The 24,879-nt window shown below is 35.3% G+C and overlaps 1 protein-coding gene across 1 annotated transcript in view; it reads left to right on the top strand.

Moving 5' to 3' along the window:
• Nucleotides 1–16,009, top strand: part of Cdc5l (cell division cycle 5 like) — a 52,122-nt gene extending 36,113 nt beyond the window's left edge. The window contains exons 15-16 of the mRNA XM_076858628.1: nt 10,815–11,027; nt 12,145–16,009. Coding sequence (XP_076714743.1) covers nt 10,815–11,027; nt 12,145–12,249 — 318 coding nt within the window. The 3' untranslated portion in view covers nt 12,250–16,009. The remainder of the gene's footprint in view (nt 1–10,814; nt 11,028–12,144) is intronic.
• Nucleotides 16,010–24,879: the final 8,870 nt, after the last annotated feature.

Below are 24,879 nucleotides of genomic sequence, written 5' to 3'. Positions count from 1 at the left end.
TTGTTGAGGCACTAACTTTCATGACAGCAAATAAATGTGTCACAGAGTGAGTGGTGCCATAAAGTACAGTAATTTTTATTTCGATGTTGAATTGGTCTTGTGAGTTTTGAAGGGAAAAATACAGAAAGAACCTCTGCTGTTCTTTTGGAGATTTATTTGGATCGTTTATGAGCAACCATTAAAAACATGTGGTTCTCTTTGTTCAGTTCAGTACCAGGAACTGAAATCTTCCGTTGAACTATTTTTGTTGAAGGATTGGTGACTTTGGAAGAATATTCATAAAACAGTCTGGAGTAATTTTTCTCTTCTTGACTCCTGGATAACTTGCTTTATTGTTTATCCAGCTAGTTACTTTTAAGAAATACTTAATCAGATCCTTTAATTTAGTAAACTATGCTTATTTCAAATGAAAGTTCATTAAATCTTTGAGAAGAAGAAAAACAACTCAAAGACCCAAATAAACAAATCCCCCATTTTATTTGTATCCATCCCTAATTCAGAACTGTATTTCTCTTTGCTTTTGAAGACACAGCTTTACTGGTTTAAAATACATAAATATTTTATTTCAATTGTGGTACTTCTTTCATCATTTCAGTTGATTGCTAAATTATAAACATTATTCAAAGTTTGTTGTGGGGAAGGAACCCCAGTTGTATTATATAAACTAAATGCTACACTTAAATTATCCTTTCCACTTTCAGGTTCAGGGAGACAGGCCTCTCTGGGCAAGCATAGTGCACCATGGCTGCCAGTGTGTTTGATTTTTGCTGCCATGAACTTTGGAGCAGTGAATCTAAATTGTGGCCCTATCACAGCCTATCAAGCAAGATGAGACCCAGCTTTATGGTGCCTGGTGTCTTCTAAGTGTATGTGCCCTGAGGTTTATATTGGAGCTACTTTTTGAGCCATTATTCATGATTAATATTTGAAACTTAGCACTTAAATGAAAGTCCTTAAGATACCCATTTAAAATTAACAGAACCATCTCAAATTTTTGCGCGCGTGCGAGAAAGAATGTGTGTGTGTGTGTGTGTACATGTGTGTGTACACGTGTGTATGCATACCCGTACACAGAGTCTGTTAAATACATAGAATCTGTAGTAGCAGTTCAGAAGTAGAATTGTAACCCAAGTTCATATATTTTATTCTGCTTTAGAGACAGATTTAACTTCAGAACCTTGCCAGACATTTGTGTGTAAAAGACGGGGGTGGTGGTGGCAGTGGCAGCAGCAGCAGCAGCAGTAGCAGTAGCAGTAGCAAGGAGACATGATAGCTCATATGAGAAAAGGAAAAGCATAGCATGGAGGGCGTTTTAACATGGTAGCAAAAAGTCCTGTGCATTTTAATAGCTTCAGAGGATTAAGTGTCCAATAGCAGAGTGGAATGATTGCCATTTCTAGTGATACCCAAAGTAAGAAGAATGTCTTGATTTCCGTTCAATGTCTTTTTTTTTTTTTTTTTTTTTTTTAAAGGAGGGATGACTGTAATTCATCCTAGGGAAATTTTCATCAAATGGTTAAAAATAAAAGAGTTTTACAAAAGTAAACAAAACAAAAATTTACTCTTGCATTTAGTGACTTTCTGAACATCTAGATACTGTTCTAGGCTCTGGCGGACATAGTGGGGAACGAGATAGATGAGCTCTCCACTTTTGTGGGCTTTAGTTATCTGGAAAATGCTTAATGTGGAGAACTTCATTTTCTGATGATGCCAGACAAATGAGTCATTTTTGTGTTTGGGAAGTGCAAATAGAATTTGAAGTGTTCTAATTTGTTTCCACTTTAAGTGGAAATAGGAAATCATCTGAAGACATAATTATTTTGAGTGAAATAATTTCCAGTAGGTGCAAAAGTGAAATGAAAAGTCTGAATTTAGACCTGCCATTAAATTTAATAGTATTTGAAATAGTATCTAAACTGCTGTGTTGGGGAAGTTTGGCTGAAAAGTGGATTTTGTCATGTTAGCTATAAAAATGGAAAGGCTTTCCTTAGAGGTAGAAACTAGGTCCAGAAGTAATACTTCTTCCTGTATTTCACTGGCACAGTCAATGTAGTCAAGAAATATTATGTAACATTGACTTCTTGGAAATAAAGTAACTTAAAGAACACAGATAACACATTTAAAATCCTTCTCAGTGTTTTTGTAAAACTCTTCGGAGGACCCCTGACTTTCCTGAGGATTATATTTCAGCAGAATTGGCTGTACAATGGATCCCATTTTCTCAGTGATTTTCATTAAGTCAGATATTTTTACACAGAAAAAGATTTCCTTAATACTTTAGAGTGAAAACTTAGGGTAAAGATTAAGTTGGCGGGCAGTGCTGGTTAGAGAGTTCCGTGTTGGAAGTATCACAGCAGTTTATGCTTATGTTCCCTGGAGTGTGTAGTGTAGGAGAGGAGTTCACAGTTCTTTGGAATATTGTGTCCCAAGTTCTGCTCTCTGCCATAGCCCTTTAATGTATTGACAGATTTCTTAGTTGTCTCTAGCAAGAACTCTGAGAGCTGGACCAGGGACCTCCTTGGTACAACCATTTTACTTCTTGAATTTGTTTTGGGTAACTCATATTTTATTTCCTAACCTATGGAACTCTAAAGTGCTCTGCATTGCTTTGTTAGTTTATTATTACCCTTGGAAAGGTTTTTAGTAGGTTTTCCCTCACTGGTTAACTTGCTTTGCAGGGATTCAGTCGGATGGTTGCTAACTCTGATAAATGATGACAGTAATCACTTACTTGGACCTGTATCTCATCAGTAAAGGGAAGGTTCACTGAAAAAACTTAATGCTAGTGAGGAGTATGGAGATGAAAGGAAAGTCACTCACGGGCTCTTATTTGCAAATGTTTTGGTGATTGAACCACATCTTTGCTATTATAGGATCATATTGCTGAATGATGGACTAGGAAGTGGAGCTGCCATCAACAGTGTATTTATTTTGTGTATTCTTAAACCTGTTTTTACAGTAGTATAAGGTTATATTCTGGGCCCCCAAGCAAGAGTTTCAATGAGGGATGCTCTTAATTTTTCTGAACCTCACTGTAACAGACTTCACTGAAGACAGTATTGGAGACCCAAGGATAATGTGTTTATTTTGGAATTACTTAAGCTTAGTAACCTTAACAAACTCAGTGAGCTTGAAAGTAACAATTACACTTTTATAAGTCCCATACAGCTCTCTTTTGTAATGACCCGAGGAAACACTTATGGTTCCACTGATTCATCTCCTGGGGACCATTGGTTTTCCATTGGTCTCTGGCCAGTCCTTTTTAGACAGTTTCTCTTCTATGCATTTTTAAAAAATAACATTTTTAGACGTTTTTCTAAAAATAATACCTGTGCTTTGTAGAAAATTTAAGTAAAATAGGAAAAATATAGAAGTCGTCCACTGTCCAGCCATAATCACCTCAAATATTTTTGTACACACAGACATGTATGTAATCTTTTTTTCCCCCAATGTGCAGATGAAGAGAGGAAGGTGTTTAATTAGGGTCATCCTATACTACATTTATCATTTAACAGTATAATATTGTGATATAATTTTTTTAAAAGAGAAACTTTATCATTTACTCTCATTTAAATTCTTTAGTAAAGATCAGCTTTAGCAAAGTCTCCAAATAATTAAACACTAGTTATGTATTTTGCCCTACTTCTTAAAAAGTTAAGTTAAATGTAAACTTTTTTTTCCTGTGAAATTTTTCTGAGAGGAGAGGTTTATTTTTCTATAGTTTTATAGCTTATTAAGAATAAAAGAGGGCTGGGATGTGGCTCAATGGCAGAGTGCTTGCCTCGTACATGTGAGGCACTTCATTTGATCTTCAGCACCACATAAAAATAAAGATATTGTGTACATGTATAACTAAAAAAGTATTTTAAAAAAAGAATAAAAGAATTAGAAATTTAAAAACATAATCTGGGGAAACTTAGCTTTTAGCTTTTCTCAAGTGTCAAAATTGTTATACTGGTTAATGTCTATATTAGGGGAAGAATGATGGACAGTTCCATTAATTAAAGTATAGTTTACATGTGTTTAGAATAATTTGTGTTTCAGGGACCTCTCTGGTGGCATTAAGCCATTCAGTACCATAGTTTGAATTTCTTTAGGCATGTTTGCATTTCTGGGGCTATAGGGCAAGGAAGATACTTGGTTTATTAGCAGTAATATGGAATGATATCTTCGGCTTTAAAGTAAGATACAGCTGCAGTAGCATCATTGCTTAGTGGTTGTGTGGCCTAGGGCAAGTTACTTAACTCAGATTTTCTTATCTGAGTTTCAGATTTTCTTACCTGTAAAATTCAGGTGGGTAATAGTGTTTATTTAATGAGAATGTGAATTTGCAATAATGGAGAACTAAAACACTAACAAACTGCAAGTGGAAATTTTGTCACAAGTTTGCACAAGTCTCTGTATCTTTGGAGTTGCCTAATTTGGATTAAACTCGGTTTGTTACTAGGGAGTATCAAGAAGTAAGTTCACTTGAACAATGGTGGCTAAGTTTTTATATTTTGTAAGTTTTGAATAGTCTGAAGTTTGAGACATGGGTTGATTTTATGAAAGACATCTATATCTCTGAGTGATGCTTAAAACTGATTTTGGTTATAAATGAATTTTACATCATGCACTTAATTGAACATTTCATGTAATTGTTTTGTATGCTGAAATGGTCACACTAGTAGATTTTAATTAATGTCTGATATATTTTATTGTATCTGTTCTATGATTGGTGGTAGAATAGATATTGAACTTGAATTTTAAATTAATGATTAATTTTGTGCACTGGGGATTAGATCCAAGAGCATTTTACCTCTGAGCTATATCCCTAGCCGTTTTGAAATTTAAAAAAAAATTTGAGACAGGGTTTTGCTAAGTTGCTGAGGCTGGTCTCAAACTTGAGATCCTTCTGCCTCAGCTTCCTGAGTTGATGGGTTAATAGACATGCACCACAGTGCCTGGCTTAAATTTAAATTAAAAAAGAAATTTTTATTACAGGGATTTAAAAACATACCTTAAAGTGGACTAGTTTAATGATTCCTCATGTATTACCTGGTTATAATCGTCATCAGAGTATAGCCACTTGTTTAAGTCTCCCATTCACTGTTATTTTGAAGCAAATTCCAGATCTTATAAAATAGAATTATGATGCATAAAATTTGTCAGCATTGATCTCTCTACACATTTATATATTACATATGTTTCTATTCATCTGCTTTGGATTGAATTTTACCCTTATTGAGACCCTGTCTCAAAATAAAACATTTTTAAAAAGGGCTGGGGATATAGCTCAGTGGTAAAGCATCTAGGTTCAATCCCCAGTACCAAAGAGAAAGAAAGAAAGCCAGCTCACTGAGAAGATGGAGGACTCTTGTTCACATCCAATTTGCCAGAAGACTGATTAAGAAGCAGTTTGTAGAGGTTGGTGACCAAATGATGCACATCTGATCCTGATTGCCTTGTCATAAGATGCTTTTCAGTTCTGCAAATTTAAGAACAGAGATCATTGTTTTTTCAGACTATAGTCTTGATACTGACTAGTTTGCCCTTGTAAAGTTCCTGACATATTACAGGCTAGAGCAGGTAACTGCCCTGAGGCCCTTTTAATGATCATCAAATTCATGGTAATGAAAGAAGCATATTTCACCTGAAAAAGGGTCAGGTGAGTTTAAGTAGGGAATTGGGCATGAGATCTGGTCTCAGCTCAGCTTTACTAGCTCAAATACTATATTAGATGTTTTAAGAAGACTAAAGTATATCTGTAAGTACATGCAGGCTGATTGTCCTTTATCTGAAATGGCTTGGAACTGAAAGTGTTTTGGATTTCAGATTTTGGAATATTTGTGTATATACAGCAGGATATCTTGGGGAGAGGACCCAAGTCTGAACACAGAATTCATATATATTTTGTATATGTGTTATACACATAGGCTAAAAGTAACTTTATACAATATTTTAAATAATTTTATGTATTTTGACTGTGGCCTGTCAAATGAACTTAGGTGGATCAAAATGTTTTGGATTTTGGAACATTTCAGATTTCAGATTAGAGGTGCTCAGCTCATTTTTGTACAAAGATTGAATAGCATTTTTGGAAAAATTTTGGTAAGGTCTGAGATGTAATGGTCTAAGAAGCTTTCTCTTGGAGACCCTTTGACAAATCAGCTATTGGATGCAATAAAACCTCCATAAACATATTGTTTTCTTCAGGATAACTCGTCCTTCAGTTACTAATGCTTACCTTTTTTAAAAAAAAGAACTTAAAAATATGAGTTTTTTTTCCCTGATGATTCTTTGTATTGTAAACCATAAGGTTTTGTATGGGCAGAGGTGAAGATGACTTAAAGTTGCTCTGTCCTCTGTGTATTTCATGCTTCTAAAGTGTATAAAGCAGTCATAGATTGAGCATTTTACAAACCATGCCGATACCATTCTTTACACTTTAATTATCAGGCAGCAGGTGTAAGATAACTAAAACCAAATATTAAAAGCTATCTTCCGTTTCTTCTTTATATGTCTGATGACTGAACTTTATATAGTTTTTTTAGGTAAATTAATTTTTTCCTGTGCTTAAGTTTACTATTGTATAAAGTTATTTCCATATTTGCTTGGAATCATAGCACAATATAGTCGAGCCAAAAGACTTTTATGAAGTTTGAGCTAAATGTAATTGTTGGCAATAAATGGAAACTAACAACTTTGAAGTTTTAAAATCTCCGGTGGTTTGGGAGTAGTAAATGAATGACTTAACTGGATGAGGTGAGGTAATTCCCAGATTCAGGGTACTAATAATACTAAATGTACCTTGATGACTAATTAAACAGTTTCTGAGCATAAGTATTAAGCTGTTACACCAAGTTGGAAATTGAATATCCATGGAGAGCAGTCAGTGTAAAGCTAATAGAATTATCTTAGCCAGTCATGTTAATTTGTATGACTAATTTTTAAAAAGCACTGTATTAATTTGAAATTCTATGCTCTTAAATTTTTTTGGATGTGTATTTAAATCCACCTATAATTGGAATGTCTAATATGGGTATTCTTAGAACATGCTGAAGTGTAGTACAGGGAACCTCATGGAATTAATTGTTCATTCCTTGTTGGGAAGGGGGACTTTTTAGTGGGTGCAGTTGAGAAAACAGCTCATGTCTAGCTCCTGGGATGACTGTCAGCATCAGTTCTTCATCCTAATTGCTTGTTAGAATCATTTGGGGACTTTAAAGACCAAAGGTCTGAGACCACTTAAATTGGAGTTTAGGGCTAGGGCACTGGCACTGGCACTGGCATATTTTAAAACCTCCACGGGTAATTTTAAGTTTAGTCTTGGTTGAAAGCCTCTGATTTAAAAAGACATGCACAAGGAATATTTGAAGTGGGAGAAGACGAATGCAAATTATTGTCTCCTCTCCTTGGTTGTGCTGTAAAATTTATGAGGGTGGAAATTTTGTCTTAAAAATCATTCTTGCTCCTTTTGCCTACCACCTTTCTAAGGTTTAGGCTCAGAAACTACTACTTTGATTTTGGGGTTTGGGGAAGGGATTCTTATATTTTATATCCAGAAAAATTGATGATGAGGATTGTCTTTTCCATGGAGATAATGTTTTTACTAATTGGGTGCTTTATTTTCATTCTAGAAGATTTTCATCACTTCAGAAAGAAATCCTGTACCTGTTGGTGGTCACTCCCTGTTTTTCCACAACTTGTCCATCCTTAGGAAACCATTAATCTATTTTCTAAATCTGTAGATTTGCCTATTCTGGACATTTCATATAAGTGTAATCATCCAATTGTCTTTCGTGGCTGGCTTTTTTCACTAAACATGATGTTTTCGAGGTTTATCCATGTTGCAGCGTATATTAATATTTCATTTCTTCTTATGGTTGAATAATATTTCATTGTATAGCCAATGCCACATTTTGTTCATCCATTTATCAATTGATAGATATTTGGGTTGTTTCTACCTTTTGGCTATTATGAATAGTGTTGCTTATGAACAGTGGGGTTGAGGTTTTTGTGTGGGCATGTTTTCAGTTCTCTTGGTGTACGTGGAGCAAAATTGTTGGGTCAGTGTGCTTGGATACTTTCTTCACCTCATTTGAACTTTAGGGTTAGAAAATCTTCCTGTAGAATTGAAGAACACCTCAAGTTCCATGTTCTAATAATATCACTGTGTAGGACAGAGGTCCTGTGTATGTAATTTGATCTGGCATTTCTCAAAAGGCAGACTTCCCACTTAAAAAGAAGGAACAGCTGTTGTCCTTGTTTTATTTCCAGGAGGGGTCCACAAAGTCTCTTATTAAAGTTGGAAGGAATTTAAAGAAGATTTTAAAATCTACTCTGTAATCCCGTAGTCATTAGAGGAGAGCAAAATGGTTGAACTTCATAGTATTTGTAAAATAATAATTGCAATCAGAGTGAACATTTGTTGACTGCTCATTCCATACCAGATCGTGCGTGGCCAAGGGTTTTTATATATATTATTTGATTTAAACTTCATAATAACTTTTAGCAATGACTGCCATTTTACTACTGAGAGAGAAATGCATACACAGATGTTAAATAACTTGCATCAGCTCAAAAAAGCTGGGTGGCCCTGCTGGGTAGGAAGAATGCCTCTTTTATCTGCTATACCATGCTGCCTACCTTCACTAGTATTTGATGACACTTCTAGAAGACATATTGTACCATAGAACTTAACTTTGATTTATTACCTATTTGAGGACAGTGGGTTCTTTATAAATGATATTAACAGTTTACATGGATTTACTTTTCAATTGAATAAGAAAAAAAACTTTTATAAAATGCTGAAGAAATAAGTGATTTTAAAGGAGGTTTATTCAATTTTAGATCCATCTCATGTTCCTAAGGCATATGCCTGCAATGCCATTCTCCTCCCCCATTTTACTTTGACTAAGGTAGAGATGGATAGGTATGAAGTGCTACTTTTCCAGAAATACTATACTTTGACTTTTTTTTTTGCATATTCTGATCATAAGGCGCTGAGATTGTATCTGTTTTGAAATCAGATGTTAGGCATTGAAGTGGATGTTTCAAGAGTTGTTGTCATCGAAAATTATGTGTTCTGGTGATTTTTATTGTTTCTAAGACTTACAAAATATCCTAGGTATGATTTTTATGTCAGCATTTTGCATTTGACAGTATTTTTCTCCATGGTGCCATTTCTGCATACCATGTTTTCCCACCCCACATTTAATATCTTGAGAAAAAATAATATTTGGGGGCTGCGGCTGTACTCAGTGGTAGAGCGCTTGCCTAGCACGTGCGAGGCGCTGGGTTTGATCCTCAGCACCACATAAAAATAAGTAAATAAAATAAAGATATGTGTCTAACTACAACTAAAAAATAGTTTAAAGAAAAAGAAAGAATAATATTTGTATTATCACACTGTTTTCCTTGTCATAAGGTGCTCTTAAATACATAATTTTGTACTACACATTGCAGAATATCATTTGGGTATAGATTATCCTGAAACTACTTAGTTCTGGTTTCTTATAGAAATCACTTGATGGAATCAATTTCAGAGATAGGGGAGAAGCTGACAGACACAGAGAAATTAACACAGCTTTAGTAATTATTCTTAAGGCTTTGACCTCATAATTGCAGATCACTTTAAAATGTGAAGTGATTATATTGTGGGGATATAGACTCTGTTCCTAGAGATGATATTGTGCTTATGGGATTCTGAATTACACCCCTGCTTCGTCTCATCCCTTTTCTGAGCTGGGGCTTTCTCTGCTGTCTTGTATCAGTATACATGCTCCAGAATTTTGTTGAAATGTTTCCTCTATTAATTGTTGTCTCTTTTCTGTTCTTTTGTGAATTTTTATATTTAAAATTTTCCCTTAATTTAGAGTGATCTGAGAAGGTACCAACTTTGTTTCATGTACATATTTAATAATAAAGCACTCATTTCTCTTAATTTTATTTTATCTTTTAACGTCTCAAATTAAAAATTGTGTCATTGATTTCCTTTTCCTTTTATGAATTTTATGCCAGAATTAGGATGTAGTAGTTTGAGGGGATTTTATATTTGGTTCTAACTGTGGTATATTAATTGGATGACATATTATCCACTTACTGAAAACAGACTATACATATATAATACAGAAGTACATTGTTTGGGGTACAGGGATTGAACTCAGGGGCACTCGACCACTGAACCACATCCTCAGCCCTTTTTCATATTTTATTTAGAGACAGGGTCTCATTGAGTTGCTTAGGGACTTGATAAGTTGCTGAGGCTGGCTTTGAACTCACCATCCTCCTATCTCAGCTTCCTGTGTCACTGGGATTACAGGCATGTGCCATCATGCCCAGCTTAGAAGTGCATTTTTGAGATATAAATGATGAACATGGGCTGCTTGCTGCCAGTTCAAAATCGATACAGAAACAAAACAATAGCAGAAGCCATTTTCAGAAATTAGACAGGAGTATTCCCATACTGTGAAAATCAAGCCTGCTTTGAAATGGGTGAAGCTGTTATAAAAGATAGTAGATTGGACTGGACTTATGGCTCAGTGGTAGAGCACTTGCCTAGCTTAGGTTCCATTCTCAGCACGGCATATAAATAAATGAATAGAATAAAGATCCTTCAACATCTAAATTAATATTTAAAAAAAAGATAATAGATTATTTAGGACTAACCTGGAAAACTCACCAGGTGCAAGATAAATTCTTCCTAATTCCGTGTTATAGTAGTTGAGATATAAGGAGCTCTAGTATGTTTTGTTTTGAGGCACATAGATGAATCAGTGGTACTATTTTGACTATTATTTAAATGTATGTCTATGTATCTCCCCCTTCTTCAGATAAACAGGGGTCACATGACGACGGAAGCTAAGAGAGCTGCAAAAATGGAAAAGAAGATGAAAATTTTGCTTGGAGGTTACCAGTCTCGTGCTATGGGGCTCATGAAACAGTTGAATGACTTGTGGGACCAAATTGAGCAGGCTCACTTAGAGTTACGCACTTTTGAAGAACTCAAAAAACATGAAGATTCTGCTATTCCCCGGAGGCTAGAGGTAATATTTCGTTTTGTCTCAAAACATTGCTTAGAAAGACAACTGAAAAGAATCATCAGAGCTTTCCTTTTTCTTTCCCTTATGCAGGGTATCTAAAATTCGTATTGTCAGGTCTTTTTCTTTCTTTCTTTCTTTTTTTTTTAAAATTTATGTGTTCTCAGATTTTTATTGGTACATTATAGTTGTAAATAATGGTGGAGTTTGTTGTTAGATTTTCGTTCATGCTCTCAAGATAACAATATAATTTGGCCAGATAACAATATAAAAAAGGCAGGCCATTTTCAAGAAGAATCTCCCCTTTTTGACTTTTTATTTTAGACCTGCCTATGTGTAGATGGCTAGACTAGGAAAATGATGGCTCCAAGGACATTCTTATTTTTCTCTCTTATGTATTGACACACTGTGAAATGGAAAAACTCTTTTTTAGTGTTTTTATTGTTCATTATAATTGTATAGAATAGTGTGATTCATTGTGACACATTCATACATACATATAATTTGCTCAATACCACCCTTAGTGCTTCCCCTATCCCTCCTCTGATCCCCTTTCTTGATCTTACTGTTCTTCTTTCTATTTTCATGAGATCCCCTTTTTGTTCTTTTTTTCTCTTTAGCTTCTGCACACAAGAGAAAATATGGAATAACTGATTCTTGTGATTTGTCCCCCTACAGTTTAATTGCATCCCATTTGCTCTATGAGGAGCAGCTAAAGCAGTGCCCTTTTGTTTTATAACTTGGGATGCTGGGAACCTAGCTAGTTATTCCAGAACATCAAATGGCCAGGTGTGGTTTAGATTTATCTCCTAAGTGTGCATGACAGTTCCTGCCCAGTTAAAAGGACAGTCAGGGCTTATTTTAGTGCATTTATGGTTATCGATAGGTCAGTACTGGTTTGTTTATTCCGGGTTGCAGATATTTTACAAGGTGGTAATCATAAAACCAAAGCAAAGTATGGCTATAGTACTGGTTTTACAGCGAAAGTATTTGCTCTGTTTGTTTCTCTTTGGGGAATGTGTGCCTCCCAGCTATTGCTAAGATGACAAAGTAGCATCAGATATCTTTAATTTTCAGTGTACTTACACATAAAATAATTATTTAATGTTTTTATCTCTTCAAGTGCCTAAAAGAAGATGTGCAGCGACAACAGGACAGAGAGAAAGAGCTTCAGCATAGATATGCTGATTTACTGCTGGAGAAGGAGACTTTACAGTCAAAATTCTGAAGCACAGTTTATATTCTGTCACAGGACAAATTAATTGCTGGTTTTCATACTCTGCAAAGCTGAAACTGATGTTTATCTTCATTGACAAATTTACCCACCATCTGTGGTTTTTTGGTTGTTTATTTTAAATGATATCGATCTTACATTCTGTGTTAAAGACTTTTAATGCACCAGGACGGATAAGGGTTTAAATTATTAAGATGATGATTCTTTTATCAGTGTCATGTTCGCAAGAATTTTTAGTTTTGGCCTTTTAATTTAAAAAGCCTGACTCTAAATTGCTGCCTGTGAGTAAACCCTTGAATAAAAATAATATATAAAAATTTGAGAATGTAGCCTTTTGTTTGAAGTAATTAGAGTTCCCACAAATCAGCAACTTTGTACTCTGTGTCACATTTAATGAGTAAGTTGTAGGTAACCAGAATGACAGTCCAGTGTCTTCAATCCTCAAGAGGCAACCCTATATAGAGCATAGAGTGGTCATTTCTCTACACTGACTAGATTAACTTCTTAATACCTCAGAATTTTTTTTTTTTCCAATGTCACTTTAGGGAAGGCCTCTTTGTCAGCTACTTAGACAGTGTATGGATTATAACTTGAAAGATTTAATTTTCCTTGACATGTTATTTTCTTGTAATTATGTTTTTGACAAAGGCCATCTTAAAAGTTGATTTCAACAAGGCCATCATATTTTATTAAAGCTCTGTCAATTACACAGCTATAGAATTTGGGGAATAGAATAAGAGATGAAAACATTAAATAATTATTTCATGTGCAAGCACTAGGAAGATCTAATTTTATAACAATTCATATAAAATTATTTAGTACAGTATTAGTTGCTTACAAGCTCAGTATAGGCCAAATTATGTGATGGACTCACAAAAAAGTTTGCTCAATCTTAGAAATTAGGGACTAGAAGGAGGAAGGAGGCACTCATTTATTCATCCATTCATTCACTCACTCATTCACCAGCTGTGTATTGTGCTAGAGTCTTGGAGTTAGAACAAAGATTAAAGTAGTCTTGGTTCTGGTTTTGTGGCCCTTACAGTCTGTTGAGAATGACAGACAATTTAAAATTCATATTTTTTTGGGTGACTCTTTATGTGTCAGTGATTTGAGTATTGGAGATGAGCAGTTTTTAAAACAAAGTTCTTCTCTCAGTGACATTAGTTGGGAAGGAATACTAAACATGTTCAGATCATGAATTTTAGATTTTATGGAGGAAATTTTAGATTTTATGGGGAAAATTAAAATAGGATGATATTATCAAAGAGATCTCATGAAAGATCTAACATTTCCGATAACGTGGGATTGTCACTTTAGAAAGAGCTGTCCTCGTGAGATTGAATAGGCCCACATGTATAAGGAAGGACATGATAAGAAATTGGGTCTTATTTTAAGTACAAAAGGAAGTTATGAGAACATTCTAAAGAAAGGAATGACAGATCAGATTTTTTTTTTTAAGAAACATTACTTCTGGCCATATTGTGTAATGTCTCACTTAGTTGAAGATAGGGAAGCCAGTTAATTAAGGAGTCCTACTCAGTAAACTGAGTAATAGGGTCTCAAACTGGTTGAGGCTGCGTGGGGTAGGGTAGGAGGATGGAGCTAGGTGGAGAGATTTGCCAGGTAATACTTCTGTAGTCTTAGAGCATAAATTGATATTTTCCTGGTATCTAGTCACTTAGTTCTACTTTTTCTAGAAATTTTTCCTGGGTTTTCTAGGAAATACTCAATATCCTCTATGGATAATGATAATATTTCTTTAATACATTTATTTCATTTTCATTGCATGTTTTGTTGGCTGATATGTTTAGAACAATGTTAAATGGTGGATGTTCTTGTTTTGTTTCTGGTTTTAATGGGAATATCCATAGTGTTTTAAGTTGGCCTTTTGAGTTAGATGTTCTTTATATAGAAAGGTAGTATCTCTGTTTTTAACTCTTAAAGATTTTGAATTAGAAATCACTCTTGAATCTCATCAAATAGACTTTGGAGGCATTTATTTAAGATGATCATATAGTTTTTGTCATTTTTGTATGTTGATGACTTATATTAATGAAAGTTGCAACATTAAACTATCTCTACTCCTAGAACCAGGTAGATTCATTTTTAAAAATTGTTTTTAAACAGTTCATTGTTTATTTGCATTTGTGTAGACTTGAATTATAAGGGTTTGAAATAACTGATCTAATTAAAGACTCACTTTGTTTTCAAAATTTGAAATAATACACATACTAAGAGCCCCCGCCCCCCCAAAAAATCGTCAAATTGCAAAATTTCTAAATGGGCAGTCTCATGTTGTAAGCTACTTAGGCTTTTGTCTTATGCAGTGTCCCTTTCTCTGGTAAATAGACACACTATCATCCTTTGTTAGTGTTCTGGAATGCCCAGGGTTCTTTACTAGCACCACACTGACAGACTGACTGTTGTAACCTTCATGTTGGTCATGTTTTCTCTTGGGCACTCATTAAGTGTTAGTGTTAAACTAGTGTTGAAAAGCATGTTCAAGTCTCAGTAACTCTGGGACCAAATTTAAATCTGATTGAGATTTAAACCACCACCATGAGTAAGGGTCCTCTTTGAAAAATTAGAACTAATGCCAGCAAAACAAAGACTAATATCAAAGAAAAACTATCGTACAGTGATAGCTGAAGTATGCCATCTAATCATGTATCCTCCCTAGGAATGCATTTCTCTTAAAATGTGACTGTCCTGTTGGTCTTTTAGAATTTGACTTATCTATTATTTAGGGAAGTTTACAGGTTTATGTAGGTGAGATAGGTGTTTTGGGCTATTGTACAAATAAGGACATTGGGATTTTGCTAGCTCTGCAAAGAAAATTAGGAGGGTTGTATGTATTTTTCTGATTAAGCAGTTACAGCTGGGAGTGACTTGATCCAAGAAAGATTCAAAGAGTGTGCTTGTGAAATTTGAGTTCAGAGCCCTGTTTGGAAATGATTTCTCAATAATTGTCAGTTTCATGATTACTAGTATGCTACCCATTTTTAAGTTTAAGCAACTTTATAAAATTTTAAATTTTGTTTTAAATTGTATTTCTCCTTTTGTTATTTGTTAAATTTTAGTAATTTGTACTCTTCCAGAATTTTTTTTGTTTTTAAAAAATGATTTAAAATGAGAGTTTTAATAGAAATCTCTTTTCAATTAATTATACTACTTTTAAGAAATTTGCTTTCTCTTAGTTCTGCCACATTTTTACTTCATTAGTCTTGTTAAAGATATGCCTTTTCCCTTCAGAAAACTAATGTTTTGATATATCAGTGTAATTTTGATATAAAATACATTCATTTCTTATGTTATTTGCTTTTTCTCTAGATTTTTTTTCTCTTTTTATGTGATGCTTATTTTTTGTATGTATGCATGTGACTATGTTGAAGGCTTTTGAGTTTTCCCTAAGTTCAAAAATGTAACATCCCAGCCATTTTTATATGTAGTAGCCTTGTTTTCTAAGTAGTTTATTGTTACGTTTTAAATTTTTGATTCAGCAATTAAGAATACTTAAAAATTTGTGTGTGCTTGGCTTTTTTGTTTTTAAATTTTTTGCCACTTGTAGGATTTTTACATTGTGGGAAAAAAGCATGGTTATATAATTTTTGCTTTTGCTTTTTAGAATTTAATGAAGTTTTAGAACCTAGCATCCTTAAAACATGTTCTATGGATGTTTTAAGTGAATGTGTATTCAGTTTGCTTGTGACAGAGGTGAATGTGTATTTATCATTAAATTTAATTATATTATTGAGATTTTAATTTTCTTTTTGGGTTATAAACATCATAGAAATAGTGTTATTTCTCTCAATTTTGTCAAGAGCTTTGCTTTGTATATTTTGATACGGCTTAGTAAATAATACTTTTGTTACGTACAGTTTCTAAGAAACATTTACTAAAGTTACTTTTGTTCTATTTTCTGCCTTGAATTTTACTTTCTTTGATAGTAAGTATATATTTTTTCTTTTTGTTTATACTTGCTAAATTTCCTTATTTTTAACTTTTACATATATTGTTTTAGTTGTCTCTCAAATAGCAACAGATCTTTATATTTTATATTTCAACCCTTTTAGAGAGACTTTGCATTTTAATAGGGTCTAATCCATTTACTTTTATGTTAATTACTGGCTGGAGTCTGCTGTGATCATGTTTTATGTTTTCTCACTGATTTCTGTTTTCTAAATGGACTGTAATTTCCTGTCTTTAATTTTCTTAGTGATTTAGAAAATATACATCCTGTTTTTAAACTTTGCAAATAATTATGGCATTATTTAGGATCCATTCAGGAGAAAGAAACCATAACAGGAATTGAACAAGGATGATCAGGATGAAGAATTATTAGCCGGTAATAGAGAATTAACTACCAAGAGAGGCAAAGAAATGTCTAAAGAATACAGTAAAAGGAGATGTAGGAAGCAACCACCACCTGTAGACTGGGAGAGAACCTGAGGAAGGAACAGGTTTGGAAGAGCCCTTCCCCTCCCCACACACCTGAGACTTGCATCTCTTTGAAGAAGGTGTGGATGGAAAAGCTTGCTGAGGTGCCAAGGTCTGGTGTGGCAGCAGGGTGCCAACCAAGGACACTTGCTAGGAAGTCACTTGCTGGGGTGATAGTGACCCTTGGGGGAAAACCGCTTGAGAGGGCACCTGCAAAACTCTGGAGGGCAAGTGCCACTGGGTGTTCCGCACAGAGAATCCTCCCCACGGAGAATCACAGCAGAGAATCCTCATGCTGGCAAGGAAGCCACGTGTAGACAGGGAAGAGTGCCAGAACCAGGAAAAGCAAAGCCCCTTCCACTTGTGTTCCTCAGTGCTAGCAATGTGTCCACTGGCACTGTGGTGGGCATGTCCCCCAAGAGTTTACATGTGGAAACCTAATTCCCATTACAACACTGTCAAGAGTGTAACTTTGGAGAGATGATCGGATCTGCCCTCATCAGTGGATTAATGCTGTTTTTAAAGGAGTGGGGTCATGCGAACAAGGATGGGTTTGGCCTCCTTCTCTCATGCATGTGCTCTCTTGCCCTTCTGTCTTCTACCATGGTATGTGACCAGTAAGAAGACCCTTGCCAGGTGTGGGCACCTTGACCTTGTGCTTCCTGGCCTCCACAACTGTAAGAAATACGTTTCTGTTCTTCATGAATTACCCCATGTTGGGTTTTCTGTTAAAGCAGCACAAAACAGACTTCTGTTGCAAAAATATTTCTGTTACAACTCCAGTATCACAAAACAGGATAAGGATGAATCTTGAGCTGGCACAATGACCATTATTTTACATAACCACTCTCTAGCCTGAAGTGTCTTGACTTTTGAATGGTTTGAAAATATACCTTAGATGATTTCAATCCTTTAAAATTGGTTGAAACTGTTTTATGGTCCAACATACGTTTTGTCTTGGTAACTGTTCCTTGTGTGTGTTCTGCATCTGTAATGTTCTGTAGGTACCAATAAGGTCAAATTGAGCCATAGAATCCAAGTCTTCTATATTAATAGCTTTTTCTCGACTGGTTCTTTAAATTGCTGAGGGAGGTATATTGAAATCATTAACTCTGTATTTGCGTAGTCCTCAGCTCTGTCAATTTTGGCTTCATCTATTTAGCAGCTTTGTTATTATCTACACACACATTAAGGATTATTATGAGGAATTATCCCCTTTGCCATTATAAAATATTCTTCATAGCTGGCATCATCCTCTGTCCTGTAGCCTGTTTTGCACAATATAGCTCGCTCATTCTTTTGTTTTTCACTTTTCTATGTTACAGTGGGTTTAAAATTTTTTTTTTTTTTAATTTTTGTAGTTGTAGATGGACACCATACATTTATTTGTTATACATGATGGCAGAATACAATTCATTTCATATTACACATACCGAGCACAGTTTTTCAAGACACTGGTTGTACACAAAGTATTTTTACACCATTCATGTCTTATACATGTACTTAGGGTAATCATTTCTAACTCATTCCACCATCATTCGTACCTCCTTACCCCTTCCTTTCCCTTCCTACCTCTTTGCCCTATCTAAAGTTCCTCCATTCCTCCCATGCTCCCCCTACCCAGTCGCCATTATGCATCTTCATCCTTATATCAAAGAAAACATTTGGCCTTTGGTTTTTGGGGATTGTCTTGCTTCACTTAGCATTATGTTCTCCAGCTTCATCCATTTATCTGCAAATGCCATGATTTTATTTTTTTAATGCTGAGTAATGTTCCATTGTGAATATATACTAAAGTTTCCCTATCCATTCATCTACTGAAGGGCAACTAGGTTGGTTCCACAATTTAGCTATTGTGAATTGTGCTGCTATAAACATTAATGTGGCTGTGTTCCTGTAGTATGCTGTTTTTAAGTCCTTTGGGTATAAACCAAGGAGTGGGAAAGCCGGGTCAAATGGTGGTCCCATTCCAAGTTTTCCAAGGAATCTCCATACTGCTTTCCTGATTGGCTGCACCAATTTGCAGTCCCACTAGCAATGTATGAGTGTGTCTTTTCCCCCACATCATTGCCAACACTTATTGTTGTTTGTATTCTTAATAGCTACCATTCTGACTGGCTTGAGATGAAATCTTAAGAGTAGTTTTGATTTGCATTTCTCTAATTGCTAGAGATGTTGAACATTTTTTCATGTTTGTTGATTGATGGTATATCATCTTCCGAGAAGTGTCTGTTCAGTTTCTTGGTCCATTTATTGTTTGGGTTATTTGTTTTATTGGTGTTATGCCGCAGTCCGGCTGGCTGGCCAAAATAACTGGAGGGGTGACGAGCAACTTGTGTACATTGATACAGCAGGAGTGGGAGCCATTTATTGTAGGACAGGAGCGATATTTATACATTCCACACAGCTTATCTAATTAACATAAACTAGATACAGCAGTCAACCAATCAGGAATCTCCACACTTAATGGCTCACTGACGTTACTTCACAAACCACTCCCTCTGGCATTTTGCCAGGCGCCATCCAGACTTGTTTACAGACTCTAACATTTCTCTGCCAAAATGCCAGGCGCCATCCTGACTTGTTTACAGACCCTAACAGTGTTAAGGTTTTTGAGTACTTTATATATCCTAGGATTAGTGCTGTATCTGTTGTGCTGTGGAAAAGATTTGTTCCCATTCTGTAGGCTCTCTATTCACATCATTGATTGTTTCTTTTGCAGAGAAGAACCTTTTTAGTTTGAATCCATCCCATTTATTGATTCTTGGTTTTAATTCTTGTGCTACAGGAATTTTATTAAGGAAGTTGGGGCCTAATCCGACATGATGGAGATTTGGGCCTACTATTTCTTCCATTAGGTGCAAGGTCTCTGGTTAAATTTCTAGGTCCTTGATCTACTTTGAGTTGAGTTTTGTGCATGGTGGGAGATATAGGTTTAAATTCATTTTGTTACATGTGGATTTCCAGTTTTCCCAGCATCATTTGTTGAAAAGGCTATCTTTTCTCTAATGTACGTTTTTGGTGCCTTTGTCTAATATAAGATAAATGAAGTTATGTGGGTTAGACTCTTGTGTCCTCTATTCTGTACCATTGGTCTACAGTTCTATTTTGGTGCCAATACTATGCCATTTTTGTTACTATTCTGTAGTATAGTTTAAGGTCTGGTGTTGTGATGTCACCTGCTTCACTCTTCTTGCTAAGGATTACTTTGGCTATTCTGGATCTCTTATTTTTCCAGATGAATTTCATGATTGCTTTTTCTATTTCTATAAGGAATGCCATTGGGATTTTGACTGGGATTGCATTGAGTCTATAGTGCTTTTATATGGTCATTTTGACAATATTAATTCTGCCTAACCAAGAACAAGGTAGATCTTTCCATCTTCTAAGATCTTCTTTAATTTCTTTCTTTAGCGTGTTGTAGTTTTCATTGTAGAGGTCTTTCACCTCTTTCATTAAATTTATTCCAAGTATTTTATTTTTTGAGGCTATTGTAAATGGGGTGGTTTTTCTAGTTTCACTTTCAGCAGATTTGTCACTGATGTACAGAAATGCCTTTGATTTATGGGTGTTGATTTTATATTCATCTACTTTGCTGAATTCATTTCTTAGTCCTAGGAGATTTCTGGTGGAATGTTTTAGGTCTTTTAGGTATAGAATCATATTGTCTGCAAATAGTGATAATTTGAGTTCTCATCCGTATCCCTTTAATTTCTTTCATCTATTTGATTGCTCTGGCTAGAGTTTCAATAACTATGTTAAATAGAAGTGGTGATAGAGCATCCCTGTTTTGTTCCAGTTTTTAGAGGGAGTGCTTTAAATTTTTCTCCATTTAGAATGATATTGGCCTGGGGCTTAGCATAGATAGCCTTTACAATGTTGAGTTACGTTCCTGTTATCCCAACTTTTTCAAGCGTTTTGAACATGAAGGGATGCTGTTTTTTTGTCAAATGCTTTCTCGGCATCTTCAATAGATCATCTCAATGATGATTATATGATTTTTATCTTTGAGTCTATTGATGTGATGAATTACATTTATTGATTTCCGTATGTGAACCAACCTTTCATTCCTGGGATGAATCCTACTTCATCATGATGCACTATCTTTTTGATATATTTTTGTATTTGATTTGCCAGAATTTTATTGAGAAGTTTTGCATCTATATTCATTAGAGATGTTGGTCTGAAGTTTTCTTTCCTTCGAAGATTTGCTTTGTGGCATCACATATGTTCTATTTTAGAGAAGATCCATGTGCTGCTGAGAAGAAAGTGTATTTGTTCGTTGATGGATAATATACTCACTCTGTCAGTTAAGTCTTAAGTTATTGATTGTATTATTGAGTTCTGTAGTTTCTTTGTTTAGCTTTTGTTTGGTAGATTTATCTAGTGGTGAAAGAAGTGTGTTAAAGTCACCCAGAATTATTGTGTTGTGATCTCTTTGACTCTTGAACTTGAGAAGAGTTTGATTGATGAACGTAGATACTCCATTGTTTGGGGTATATATATTTATAACTGTTATGTCTTATTGATGTATGGTTCTGTTAAGCAGTATGAAATGTTCATCCTTATCCCTTTGGATTAATTTTGGCTTGAAGTCTACTTTATTTGATATGAAGATGGAAACCCCTGCTTGCTTATGTTGGCCATATGAATGGTATATTTATATTTTATCACCTTCAGTCTGTGGGTGTCTTTTCCTATGAGATGAATCTTTTGAAGGCAGCATATTGTTGGGTCTTTTTTTAAAATCTAGTCTACCAGCCTATGTCTTTTGATTGGTGAGTTTAAGCCATTAACATTTAGGGTTATATTGAGAGATGATTTATATTACTGGTCATTTTTGTTAATTTTTGATATTTAGTGCTTGACTTGGTTTCTCCTTTGGTTGGCTTTTCTTTTATTGTAGTTCTTCCCTTTGCAGATTTTCATTGTTTTTCATTTCCTTCTCATGGAATATTTTGCCAAGAATGTTCTACAAGAAGTGCAGGCTTTCTTGCTGTAAATTCTTTTAGCTTTTGTTTATCATGGAAGGTTTTTATTTCAGCATCAAATTTGAAGCTTAATTTTGCTGGATATAAGATACTTGGTTGGCATCCATTATCTTTTAGAGCTTGATATATGTTGTTCCAGGATCTCCTAGCTTTGAGAGTCTGGGTTGAAAAATCTGCTGAGCTCTGAATTGGTCTTCCTTTATATCTGGTTTTTCTCTCTTGTGGCCTTTAAAATTCTTTCCTTATTCTGTATGCTAGGCATTTTCATTATAATGTGTCTTGGTATAGATCTTTTGTAGTTTTGTACATTTGGTGTCCTATAGGCTTTTTTTTTCCAATTCATTCTTCATGCTTAGGAAATTTTCTGTTATTATTTCATTGAAGATATCGCGTATTCCTTTTGAATCTCTGAACCTTCCTGTATTTCAATAAATCTTAAATTTGGTCTTTTGATGGTATCCCGTAATTCTTGGATGTTCTGTTCGTGCTTTCTTACCATCTTCACTGTGAGGTCAACTTTATTTTCAAGATTGTATTTTGAAAATAATTTTCAAGATTGAAATAAAAACTTTATTCTCAGTATTATATTTTGTCTTCATTGTCTGAGGTTCTGTCTTTTTTTTTTAATTTTTAAAATGTTTTTTTAACTTGTTTATAGACCTTTATTTATTTTTTAATTAAATGTGGTCCTGAGAATCGAACCCAGTGCCTCACACATGCCAGGCTAGTGCGCTACCACTGGGCCCCAGCCCCAGCCCTGAGGTTCTGTCTTCTAAGTGGTCCAATCTATTGGGGATGCTATCTATTGAGTTTTTAAATTGGCTTATTGTTTCTTTCATTTCAAGAATTTCTGTTTGTTTTTTTCAGTATCTCTTTCAGTATTCTCTTTCTTGAAGTAATCTTTTGTAACCTGTATTTCCTCTCATCTCTTTGTTGGTATGATTGATTTTTGCCTGTATCAGCTCACTTAGATGATTATTTAATTCCCAAATCATTTTAGTTATGTATATTCTGAACTCCTTCTCTGACATTTCACCTACTTCGCTATCTATAGATTCTATTGTTTTAGTGTCTTGATTTGTTTAAGGCACTTTCCTCCCTTGTTTTTTCATGTTTATCTTCCTCTCTTGCAGTGAGATCTGAGGTATTACAGCTTCTGCCCTATTATCGTATACTGTGCCTACAGGTTACCAATATTTCACTTTTAAGGGAGAGTTCAATATTGTAGCACTCAATATAACCATATGTGCAGCCATATATCAGCTTCTATTTTTGCATTTATAGTTTTGTCACTATAAATAGAAATTATGAGTTTGGTTATCTTCAACCATATAATCAATAGGTTTGCGTAATGGTTTACAGTTACTGATGGTGGAAGGGGGCACTGGGTGTTGGCTGAGATGTTTATTAGGTAGGATGTAAGAATATGGAGGTATTAGATTTCATGACTAGTGAGAGGGTAATCATAGGATCTGGCTATTAGTAGGAGAAACAAGAGCTAGGCAACCCTATGCAAGACTCCCTGTTACCTCAGCCACAGGCTACCTGTTAGCACCCCTAGTAGAGAAAACTCTGGTGACGTCTTACCAGGTCCTTATTGTTGTTTCTTGATAGAAGCAGTGATATCCCAGTTTCATGGCGGTGGCAGCCTCAAGCCTGTATGTTTCCTGATGTTGGGCTGTGGAGCCGCGCTTTGGTGAATAAGGAATCCCAGTGTGGGGTGGCTCTGCCCCAGAACTCTGGGCAGTGGTGACACGGGACAGGCTGGTGGGTGGGCTCTGCCTTTGGATCTCCGGGAGGCTCTGTTCTTAATAGGGTTACTCTTTTCTCTATTCATTTTGTATACATTCTGTTGCCTTTTTTTTTTTTTTTTTTTAGTTCACTGATCTTTTTTTCTGCATTGTCAACTTTTTGTGCAGTATTGTTAATCCTTCCTAGTGTAATTTTAATTTCAAATATTGTGGTTTTCTTTGTTAGCAATTCTAGTATGTTCCTTTTTACATTAATTTTCATTATATTCACATTTTCCTTTACATCTTCAACTCCAGGGCTTCAAAAGCCCAGCATACTGTTCATCAATCCCAAAGAAATCTTGGAGGACTCAGCTGTGAGGGTTTGGACATTTTATTACATACTCCTTGGTGGCAGCAGACTGGAACAATGTGAGGTGCTCATCGAGCCTACAGCTTGGGGAATGTAAATGACACAGGTTGCATGCCTACTGTACAGATGGGTTTCTTCAGCTGTCTTATGAGTACATGCCTTTCTTTCACAACCACAGTGGTTGTGAAAGAAAGGCATATATTCATCTCTTTCATCTCACCCAAAAATTGGAGATAAGGGGAGTGGCCAGTTTCACTCCTTTTGTCCTGGCACATTATTGGGAGTCCTTCTTAGTCCCCTTCAGGAACAACAAGTCTAGGCACTGACTGGTGTTGGACCCCAACACATCCTTGAGCATGTACAACATATTTATAATAGATGTTTTAACAACCTTTACTGCTAGTTCCATCATGTGTCATTTCCGGGTCTGATTCTGTTGACAGATAGTTCTCTTGGTTTTTGGTCATTTTCCAGTTCCTTGCAGTCTAGTACTTAGCAAAGGTGGTATATGTGGTAAATGTTATATTGCTGGTCTTTTTGTTCCTTTAAATTACATTGTGGAGGGCTGGGATTGTGGCTTGGCAATGGAGCGCTCGCCTCGCACGGGCAGGACTCGGGTTCGATCCTCAGCACCACATAAAAATAAAGGCATTATGTTGTGCCCACCTACACCAAATAAATAAATAAATAAATAAGTATTTTTTAAAAATTACACTGGGTTTTGTTTGTAGTTAATTTGCTTGAAGAATAGCTTAATCCTTCTGAGGCTTGTTTTCAAGTAAGCTCCGGTGAGTGCACATCGGTTCTGTAAGTACTGTCTGTGGTTGCCTTCACCCAACTACAGCAGAACTGTATAGTTGGGACAGAGACCAGGTGGCCTGCAAAGCCTGAAATGCTGTTTCAGAGAGGAGACTATCTGTCCTTGTTCTAATAAGTGCTCACTGTTGTTATTTTGAAATGAATTTATGGCTAAGTATTTTTTAAAATTTATTTTGTAGTTATAGATGGACAACATGCCTTTATTTTACTTGCTTATTTTTATATGGTACTGAGGATCGAACCCAGTGCCTCATACAAGCTAGGTAAGTGCTTT

Source organism: Callospermophilus lateralis, chromosome 6 (assembly GCF_048772815.1).
Source record: "Callospermophilus lateralis isolate mCalLat2 chromosome 6, mCalLat2.hap1, whole genome shotgun sequence".
Taxonomy (NCBI): domain Eukaryota; kingdom Metazoa; phylum Chordata; class Mammalia; order Rodentia; family Sciuridae; genus Callospermophilus; species Callospermophilus lateralis.
This window is presented reverse-complemented; position numbering and strand designations above follow the sequence as displayed.